This window comes from Gavialis gangeticus, unplaced genomic scaffold, assembly GCF_001723915.1.
Source record: "Gavialis gangeticus isolate Ggan-Ray unplaced genomic scaffold, GavGan_comp1, whole genome shotgun sequence".
NCBI lineage: Eukaryota > Metazoa > Chordata > Crocodylia > Gavialidae > Gavialis > Gavialis gangeticus.
In genome coordinates, this window is record NW_017729019.1 from 9,518,630 (window position 1) to 9,529,248 (window position 10,619).

Here is a 10,619-nt window from a genome sequence, read left to right on the forward strand (position 1 = left end):
CGGAGGTGGAAAAGGATCTGGGAGTCATTATTGACTCCAAGATGAACATGAGTCGGCAATGTGGGGAGGCGGCTAGGAAGGCCAACTGCACCTTGTCGTGCATCCACAGATGCATCTCGAGCAGGTCCAAGGAGGTGATGCTCCCCCTCTATGCGGCACTGGTCAGGCCGCAGCTGGAGCACTGCGTCCAGTTCTGGGCGCCGCACTTTAAGAGGGATGTGGACAACATGGAAAGGGTCCAGAGGAGGGCCACTCGTATGATCAAGGGACAGCAGGGTAGGTCCTATGAGGAAAGGCTGCGGGACCTGAACCTGTTCAGCCTTCAAAAGAGAAGGCTGGGGGGGATCTTGTGGCCTGTTATAAACTGGTTGGGGGGGATCAGCAGGCGCTGGGGGAGTCCCTGTTCCCCTGAGCGCCGCAAGGAGTGACCAGGAACAATGGTCACAAGCTGGTGGAGGGAAGGTTTAAGTTGGACATCAGGAGGCGCTACTTCACGGTCAGGGCGGCTAGAGTCTGGAACCAGCTTCCAAGGGAGGTGGTGCAGGCTCCCACCCTGGGGGTTTTTAAGAGGAGGTTGGATGACCACCTTATTGGGGTCATTTGACCCCAGTGCTCTTCTTGCCATGGCAGGGGGTCGGACTAGATGATCTGCTCAGGTCCCTTCTGACCCTAGAAACTATGAAACTATGAAAAGCGCTGCCCTATGTTTCTCTGATTTTGTGCACATCCTTGCCCGTGATGTCCATCCAGGACCTCTTTTTGAATGTGCTTAGTTCTTCAAATGAATCGAATTCAATCAGTCACGCACTATATGATCATCTGCCTGCTTTAAGGGGGTACTAAGATACCAAGTGAGCAAACAAACCCTTATGTGCTCTATCTGATTTAATTATTAAAAATGAAAGCAAAACTTTCACTTGTCCTGGCAGCTGATCTTTAGCAGAAATCTTGATTTTTAGTGTGTTCCTTCTTTTTATGATTGCAAGTAGAATTCATCCTGGAGCAGCATACAGGTAGGACCACTATTGCTGACTTTTTTGTAATGCTGTCTAGAAACAACAACTTGAATTTTGTGATGTTGGTGCTTTGCCTTTTTAAACCAATGCCAACCAAGATGCCATCTATCTTCCAGATTTATTTCATGTTAGTACCTCCCCGTGGCACTGTGCTCAGTGTGAGGAGTGGCTAGTGCCCTGCCAGGCAGCACCCTCACTGTCAGCCCTGCTCTCCAGCCTTGGTATAACTAGAATAAAGGAGCTACATGTATTTATAACAGCTGAGAAGCTGATCCAGGATTGAAGCCACCATGGTTTTGCACTGAAGCCCATTTTACCATTGAGTTAAGGAGAAGGCAGGGATTGGAGCTACAAAGATGAAAAGGCAAAATCCTGTCTGCAGTGCATTCAGCCGGAGTTTTGTCACAGGTTTCAACAGCCCTGTAATTTTTCTACAGCTATGTCTCTTGGACATGCTCACAGAGGAGGTATAGGCCTCTGAGTCCTCATGCTGTTTTTTCTTCCTTTTTTTTTTTTTTTAATTGTTTTTGAACTCTTAGAGAGCTGTAAGGAGCCACCTAACATCCCTCATGCTTTCCAAAAGAATTATGTTGGCCAACTGATTCCCCCTGGGACTGTGGTGATGTATGGCTGCAACAGGGGTTACGAGTTCATCTCCGGAATCACCCAGGGGCGCGTTACTTGTCTGCAAAATCTGACATGGTCTGAAGTACCAAACTTTTGTCAGAGTAAGTATGTCAGTCTTTTCCCTAATCATCTTTTTTTTTTTGGCTATTTGAGACTATACATCTACAATAAGCAAAATTATTGGCTATTATGAGGCTATACGTCTAATCAGCAGTTGGATGCTGGTGAGCTAAGAAAGGAGGATTGGGCAGTCTCTGCTTTTTTCTAGCTACTTTAATTGAACATGAAAAATCAGGACTGTGGTTATCCATTGGAGGAGATATTTGTTGCTCCCATCCTTTCAGCCTGGGTACAGCATGGTACTCGCAGGGTGGGTGGTGCACAATCGCTGACCGGTGATGACCAAATGTCCTCAGCCAGCAGCATTGGACCAGTTGCCTGCTACAGAAGAGGCACTGAGAGTCCCTGACCCACAGGACAGGCCTGCCCCATTCATGGCAGGAAAAAGAATTGACTTAAAAAATGAACCTCAGACCTTCCAGGGAAATGCCACCTCCCTGGGAGCGTGAGCCTGCTGCCCCCGGCTCTTATTCCTCACTCTTGTCCTTGGCGTTGCTTCCCAGGAGTTCAGTGTCCGCCTCCACAAATTGCAAATGGCACGTATACGCCACTGCCGAAAACTGGAGAAGAGAAATACGCATACGAAGATGCTGTTACCATTGAATGCAATGCCGGGTATGGCGTCAATGGCTCTACTCAGATTCGCTGCAGACACGATGGCTCTTGGGATCCCAGAGTACCGCACTGTGTTCCAGGTGTGTATAAAAGGGGGAGCTGTGTCACTGGGAGATCTCCTCTTTCGGGAGCAGGCAGACCGCTTCCCACACTACAACTCTTCCACTGTGCTCAGATCTTTCCAAACACAGAGAAAGAATAGGGTCTCTGCTTTAAAATCCTGAGAAGCCCTGGGTGATTTCAGGTCACCAAAGCCAAACACTAGGAAACAATTCTTCACCTCCACGGAGCAGGTGAGTACAGAGATCTTTTCATCCTTTTCTCCCCAGTGCAGCAGAGGCCCTGCAGAGATGAACCCTGAGGGCTGCCAGATTGCACAGATCTAGTGCACAGGGGCACACGCTCTGGGAGGACCACGGGCTTTGCAAATGTGCCATCAGGAACCCCCAAGTTCCCTAAACTGCCTTGTTCCCTTTTCGGAGCATGCTTAGCATTTGTAAATGTGGTATTTTTCTCTGTCGTGTTCCAGGTTGTGGCTCACCCCCACGTGTTGAAAACGGGCATCACAACCACCCAGGCAGGGGATATTTCTCTACTGGATCCTCGGTGACATACAGATGTCTCAAAGGTTACACGCTTCAGGGAGAGGCCTCCATTCGTTGTGAGACTGGTGATGATGAAACCGCTGCATGGAGTGGCCCCCTCCCGCAGTGTGCAGGTGATTCGCTCTGCCTTGCTCTACAAGCCCCCGTGGCACAGAAAGGTGGAAGAGACTGGTGCATGGTCAGCTGCAATAAAACCTCCTAGGGCACCCACAGTCTGCTGTGCCACTTGCGATCCTAATGAGCCCTAAACCACTCCCACAACCTCCCCCCTGCGATGCATGCTCATCTCTCCTCCCGTGCCTTCCTATGAGATCCACATCCCAGCTGATGCTGGAGCCTTTTATCCCACAGATTTCCTTCCCACCTGCACTTGACCTGCCTGTTGGTTCCTGGTCCTCAGTCTACCCATCCTGACAGTATCCCTTGCAGCATGCGGTATCGATATGTTTGTGGGAGCAGTCTGAGCCCCAAAATTGGGAGACACCCTCTTGTCCCAACTGAGCAGGGACAAGAGGGAACAAAGGCTGTTTGGTCCGTGGCATATAAGACACTGCCAGGATCGTTGTATGTGGACTTCTCCTATGCCCTTCTGTGTGCAGCTGAGCTCTGGTGCGATCCGTTCTCTGGCACATCAGCTCTTACTCTGAGCAGTAACAAGATATGAGGGGGACACATGCTGCTAGGAGAAGGCTGAGAAATGGAGACTTTAACACTTGTTCTGCCCTGATCTTTTCCTGTGGTCTTGGACCAGTAGCTCTACCTCTCTGCCAACCGTTTCTCCATTCCCCACGTAATGTTATTCCTTCTTGCCTGACCCCCGGGTGTGGGTGGGGAGGCTGATTTGTTGTTAGATGTGCCCAGCAACCAAAACCCATGGAAAATCTTTCTGGCTTGGTGTCCTGCAGCGGTTCAGTGTCCAGCCCCAAGTATTCAGAATGGAAGACTGAAACCTCCACTCAGCCAGAATTATAGCTATAAGAGCAACATCTCGTTTGAATGTGATCCCGGGTATGTCATTAGGGGGAGCGAAATCATCTGGTGCCAAGCTGACACTAAGTGGGGTCCTCGGCCACCAGTTTGTAACCTGGGTAAGTATAAAGGATGGGGTCACTTTTGTTACTTCTGTACTAGAAATGCATTTGTGTCACTGATTTTATCAGTAGTTAAATGCAGTGATGCTCTTTTCTGTTTCTGTCTGCTTGGATGTGGCCATATCGGTTATCTGTCTTCAGAAGAGACCCATACACATTAATTTTGACGTTATCCTGTTGGGTGCTGAGTTTGGGTTCCGTCAATTAGTTTTATTATTGATTTATTAGTTTTGCCTCTGATTTAAATGAGAGGTCTTGTGAGGCTCTGATGCCCGCAGAGCGCAAGGAGCCTTCAAGAAGTACAGTAAAACTAGGATTTTATAATAAAACCATTGTTGGACTGTGTCCCTTCATAAAGGGACAAATCTTATGGTTAAACTCATTGTGTGATTTGCAAACAACGTCACGTTTTGCCACTTGATTTCAAGCGTGGGCTCACCCCTCACGCCAGCTGCCAGGCTTACTGCTGGCCCAGCTTGTCGCTGCTTGCTATTTGTTTCTTGCACATATTTTGTGCTCAGAGTAGTAAGTAGATTTAGGCATGTCTTGATGAGGGCAGACTTTAAGCCACTGATTTTTTTTTTTTTAATGGCCGTCTCTCTCCGTGGCCATCTTCCTGCAATAGAGGCTTCTTCCTCAAAATGTTTCACGGTTACCTGTGGGTTTAATCGATACCTACGTTTTTCTCCATTGCCAGGTAGCTGCTCCTACCCCCCAGCCATTGACAATACTAACCAGGTTCCTCGAAAAGATTTCCCAGTAGGGTCTGTAGTCACCTACTCCTGCAGACCTGGTTACGCCTTGATCCCTGGAGTAATTCCCAGGATTACTTGTCTTACCAATTTCACGTGGTCCAAAGTCCCGGAGTTTTGTGAGAGTGAGTAACCCCTCTTTTTTTTGTTTTAAACTTAATTGTCTTTGTTTTGACTGATCTGTGATCTCGGCAGTGGTTTGGGGAGCTATTTCTTCTAAGGCTTTGGGGCTGGATTTCCAGAGGTGCTGAGCACCGGCAGACCTCTTGGACTTTGAAGTGGAGTCTGGGTGCTCAGCACGTCTGATGATGAGACTGTGTGCAGGAGTTGATATGCACTGGGTACATGGTGATAACAGGGCCATGTGATGATACCCAGGTGACAAACTGAATTCACTGTGCAACTCTTCTCCTCGCCACAGATTTTAATGGGACACGATGATCTTGTGGGGTTGCTGCTAGCCCCAGAGAGTCATCACACCCTGTTTCATTTTGATTAAACGCCAAGCTCTTTTAGTCGCCTCTTGAGGCCTCTTCCATCCCTCTGTGCATCCTAGCAGCCCTTCTCTGCACCTGTTGACCTGTGGAAATACCAGGATCTGTCCAAGGTTTCAGATCCTCCTGTAAAAAAAAAAAGTCTCAGTCATAGAAATCGTCTCTACTGCAGACGTTCCCCCAACACCATCGTAAAATATTTGTCTCCTGGTGTTTCTCAGAGCTGTACTGTCCAAACCCAGCTATTGAAAATGGAGCCCTGATCTCGGTCAGTAGGAAGGAGCACACGTTTGGAAACCATGTCGAGTTTAGCTGCCATTTCGGCTACGTCCTCAGAGGCAGTTCCTCAGTTCACTGCGGGGGCGATGGGGAGTGGCATCCTCCACTGCCCTTCTGTGATAAAGGTAAGTAAAAATGAGTGCGCTGGGTGGGAGAGGGAGGTCAGCTGGGGGGTTTCCCTTCTTGTCTCATCTCCAGGGCTTTTTCTAGCTCAGGGCTGAACGTGTGAGTTGCTGCAGGGCGCAGCCCTTTTTCAGGGGATGATTCTTGTATTCCTTTAGATGTTGTTTTCAGGAGAATTTACCGCTCCCCCCCAAGTTTCAGTCCAGTATTTCCTTTACTTCATATCCTCCCCTTAGTCCTGCTTCCACCACGCTGCAGAATTCGCCGCAATCTTTGCACTTCGTTGCGCTTGGGTGGAGAGCGGCAGGGGAGACGGCCCTTCGTATGGAAGAGGAGGAGCTGTGGGAGGTTCGGTAGCAGGTCAGGGGCTAAGCCACTGGTTGGGGGACAGGGTTCATAAGTGACAGGAGGGCCAGGTGCTTGCTCAAATGATCCTGGGAGGTGAAGGGCCAATTTGCAGACTGGGGGCCTGATTCTGTAAAGAGCTGAACTTGAAGCGAATCTTCCCACAACATAAGTGCTGCGTGTTGGATTCTCCTGCAACCTCCTTGGTTTCCCTGGAGCCAGCCCTGACTCTCACCCGGGTCGGCAAGAGGGCTCTCCAGCCTTATCTCTGCTTTTCTCGTCCCCATGTAGTCTGTGGCCCACCTCCAAGTATCACCAAAGGCAAGCACTCCGGCACCGGCCAGGGGCGTTACCCTTATGGATCAAAAGTCACGTACAGCTGTGCTGAGGGCTTATCCCTGATTGGAGAGTCTTCCGTCTACTGTACATCAGACAACGGGGTAAATCTGACCTGGAGTGGCCCTGCCCCACGGTGCAAACGTGAGTCTTTCTGCATCATGCTACATTAGACAAAGGTAGTGACTAGAGACCGTGCTGTGCAGGAAGATCAGGTGGTTATCGCATTTGTAGGAAGCAATGATCTAATGCATTCCTGGGCAGAACTGCATGGATGCGTTCACTGATGTGGGAGGTGTGATGTGCAGGAGGAAAAAGAGCCCTTGTGTATTCAAGCTCACACGGAGAATCCAAGCAGAGTCTTTTTCAGCAACCCCGGTCATGGAAAAAGAGTTGCAAGTATAGCAGAACTGGAAAAAGCATGGGAATGTCCCAGGCAACTTGACTTAGCAGTGGGGAGAAGAGCACGGAGCAGTGTTCTCAGTCGTGCCCAGTGACCATATCACTTTCTGTATAGTCCAAAATGAATCCAATGCAGGAAGAAACAGTCTGCAAGTTTCTATAGATATAAAATGCCTTCTTTAAATGAAAAGGTCTATTAAAAAAAAAAAGTTAATAAACTTTGATTGTTCTTGTGTCCCCTAAGTCTGGGTTACCTTAACATGGACATCTCTGTTGACCACCCTCAGTTGTTCGCTGCCCCATGCCAGTGGTTCACAATGGAAGGACAATCGGTGACAAAACTGCTTTTCTGTATGGAGCCACCGTGCAGTTTTCTTGCAACAAAGGCTACATGATGGATGGCAATGGAGAAAGCTGGTGCCAGGAAGACAGTACATGGAGTTCTCCTGAGCCAGCTTGTCAGCCGGGTTAGTATGGATGCTGATCAGAGATTTGAGCAGGGGTGACTTCCCAAGCTGCAGGGAGCCTCCAGACTGCCCTTGAGTCGCTTTGACAAGGATCAGCCCTTCTCCAGCTGGACTCCCTCAGTGACCCGAGTTGCAAGCTTACCATATGCCTGGATGCATAGGTTTGAAGCCCACCGGTGCTGACCTGGCCTTTCCTCCAGCCAAGGTCAATACACATGGTCCCAGGGAGATTGCTGTGCCTGTAGGGAGGGAAGGAGCCGATTCCCAGAGATCTCCTAGATTTCAGGCCTAACTCTCGTTGGCAGTGAGAAGGGAGCTTCACGCCGAAGCCCATTGTATAAACGAGAGTTTGGGCCCAGGTCCTGCCTGCCTTGTATGGCAGCAGAGGGTATCCCAAGTGTCTGTTTGAGGTATTTATAGAGAACCGTGGACTGTAGCATACAATAGACCCTGATGATGCTGCCCCAAAATACCTGATATACAAAGGACTAGATGGGATTTCCGTCCAGCCCTTCCTGGGCTGCTTTCTGGTGGGTACTGTGCAGGTGCAGCTCCAGTTCACATCAGCATGTATTCCTCGCTGAAGTGTAGACCCTCTTCTCTCTTGAGCGAGAGGCTTGTTGTGGATCTGGCGATGTTACGTGGGGCTTATTTCTCCTCAAAGTGAAATCAGGCGTAAGGTGGGAGGAGAGGAGGGGGGATGGCTTTGTGCTACAGGCAGCAAGCACCATTCGTGGGCTATCTCCCCCTTCTCTTCCTGATTTCCCTTCTGTCATGCCTCTTTCTTTCAGTCCAGTGTCCAAAGCCAAAAGTGGAAAATGGAAGAATGGTCAACCCCACGGGTGAAAAACCGTGGTACAAAGTGAATGAAACCGTCTCTTTCAAGTGCTCTCCGGGATACCAGTTTTCAGGCCATTGGTACCTGCCTGTAACTGAGACTTGGAAAATTACCTGTTCTGCGGATGGCAACTGGACAACGTTCCCCACGTGTGTAAGTGGCCTCGTGTGGTGGGATTTCTCGATGGGGTCTGCCCAGGGTCTAGCATGGGACAGAAGAACTGTCTGAACTGTCCTTAAATTATGTTTGCTTCGTTCAAAAAATGAGCTGCGTGATGAGGCAGGAAGAAGTGTCATGGGTAAGATGGAAAGGGAAAAAGTGCATTGATCTGAAAGCAAAGAAATCCCTGATCCCCTCTTGATTTGAGAGGTTTTCTTCATTTTGTAGTGACAGCTCCAAGCAAAATACGAAAGTATCAAAGTTGGTTGATAAAACATCACAGCAGCATAGGATGTGTGAGCATGGGTGTGTTCTGATTTATTTGAAACCCAGTACAAAGCCAATATTACGACCCTTTCCAATGCGCTCAGTGCAGCACAGATGCATGAGAAGGCAAGCTTTCTGTCTAAAGCTTGCAGGCCAAATGTCTGATCCTAAATGTGGCTGAGACCCTCCCCAGAGGTGCTTAGTACTGCTGACTTCCATGGATGTGAGGCCCCACGTCAGCCACAGATGGTACGAGACAGCAGTAGCGGCCCTAGGGCAGGGCAATCCGGTCTGCTGCCTGGGGCCCCACACTTTATAAAAATAAAAATTAATTGTACTGAATATTTGCATTATCACTATTGTATTAAGGTACTTTCGTTGCAGTTTCATGGAGAGGGCAAAGTGAAATTTGAAAATGTCCAACTTGCTCATAGGTCATCACGGTTTAAGCCTCGAAGGGCCCCAGATGAGTCTCTTGCCCAGGGCCCCAGCAACCCTAAGGCCACCACTGGTGTAGAATCGTATTTGGATGCAGAAAGAAGCAAATGCACTTGAGAGGGTAAGCCCTCGTCTTCTGCAGCGTAGTCACAACCGTCTTTTTCCTTTCTTTTTAGAGAAAGCAAGGCAGTTCTGCCATGTGTGACGTGGTAGTTGACAGCCGACATGCTCTGCAGTGCGGTGTGCCCCTGATGCAACTGAAGTCCCTGCTGGAAGTCCAGAAACTGTATCTGGAGATCGAGAAGCTGAAGCGGGAGATTAAAACATTAGGATAAATACCTGAAACTTGCACCCAAGTCATAACACACTTCTTGGGATACAGTTTGTATAACTGCAGTGTCCATAGGAGGATGGGAACTGATTTCATAGTATGTGTTAGTGCACCCAGTAGGCTGAGGACGAGTAGCCAGTAGTTGAGGGATTAGATTATAGCGAGCTGAACTCCTGTAGTTTAGAGTTTTCTGCTTTCCTGACTCTCCTGCTAGTGAAGTGAAGTGAAGCAAGAGTATGAGTCCATGCTTATGAGCTAGGTATTTCAGGTTGTCCGGCAAGTTTTTTGTGTGGAAAAGTAAACAGAGTCAAACTCAGATTATTTGTTCATCTAGGAAAACGTGCCAAGCAAGGAGAACCTGGATTGAATTGCAGGAAAGTAAACATCCAGGTGAGATGAGTTTTGGACCCTCCTTAGATGGAGACTTATATTGCCCAACCTCAGTCCTGTGGATGGCCCAGAATTCCTGTATGCTCAGTGTAACCTTATATATTCAATGCTTTTTTGACATGCTTATGGGGAATAACGGGGAGTGAGCGTTTGACTGTCTGATTTCTGCTAGCCTTCAGTAAAGTTTTGGGCACCACCTTTGTGATCAAGCAAATATTCATTTGCCAGCAGCAAATACAATTTTTAAATGCAGCATAAATCCCATTCCCCCTTGTGTTGTTACTGGCGCCGATATGATCTGTGGAATAATAGGGGAACCTCCGATTCTAATACTTCTAATCTCGCATCTTTTGCCACTGTTTAAAGAATCTGGGTGCGTGGAGCAGCATGTACAATCAGTGGAGGCTGCTGGTGTGACTACAAGGAAATTTTTGGCCTGTAGCGTAAGTAGGAAGGACTTTTTGGTAGCAGCCACCTTGGTTTTAGAAGTCATTCCTGTTTAGAGATCATCAAAAGGGGCTTAGTGCTTCCGTATTGGATTAATTTTCCTTGCAATTTGTCCATGCCAGAAAAATAACTATTTGGTATTCCCTTCCAGGACTAAATCGTAGCTCTTTTGAGATTTTTCCATTTCTAACTACAGCTGGGTGTATCTCCCGTCTGCCGCCCTGCTGCTATCTGAGCACTGCTAGCTAATGAGCTAATGTTTCCTATTCCATTTGTTCAGAAATAACAAGTATGAAATCCTTCTATTATTTTCTGAGCCAGCTGGCTTCCTTGATGCACATACAGACTTGTAGCAGCTGGTCCAGAAGTACTGAAGTCATTTTCCCTCCTTCAGAAAAATAGCAGTGCAGACTCCCTTTCCAGACTCAAACCCTGGGCTCCAGAAAGCAGGAGGAGCTGACCAAAAGAAAATAGCAG

General features: G+C 48.3%; 1 protein-coding gene across 1 annotated transcript in view; it reads left to right on the top strand.

Moving 5' to 3' along the window:
- LOC109295094 (complement receptor type 2-like) overlaps positions 1-9,891 on the top strand; it is a 49,586-nt gene extending 39,695 nt beyond the window's left edge. The window contains exons 17-26 of the mRNA XM_019513747.1: positions 1,556-1,744; positions 2,267-2,458; positions 2,908-3,096; positions 3,889-4,071; positions 4,772-4,951; positions 5,542-5,724; positions 6,359-6,547; positions 7,093-7,272; positions 8,064-8,263; positions 9,151-9,891. Coding sequence (XP_019369292.1) covers positions 1,556-1,744; positions 2,267-2,458; positions 2,908-3,096; positions 3,889-4,071; positions 4,772-4,951; positions 5,542-5,724; positions 6,359-6,547; positions 7,093-7,272; positions 8,064-8,263; positions 9,151-9,309 — 1,844 coding nt within the window. The 3' untranslated portion in view covers positions 9,310-9,891. The remainder of the gene's footprint in view (positions 1-1,555; positions 1,745-2,266; positions 2,459-2,907; positions 3,097-3,888; positions 4,072-4,771; positions 4,952-5,541; positions 5,725-6,358; positions 6,548-7,092; positions 7,273-8,063; positions 8,264-9,150) is intronic.
- Positions 9,892-10,619: the final 728 nt, after the last annotated feature.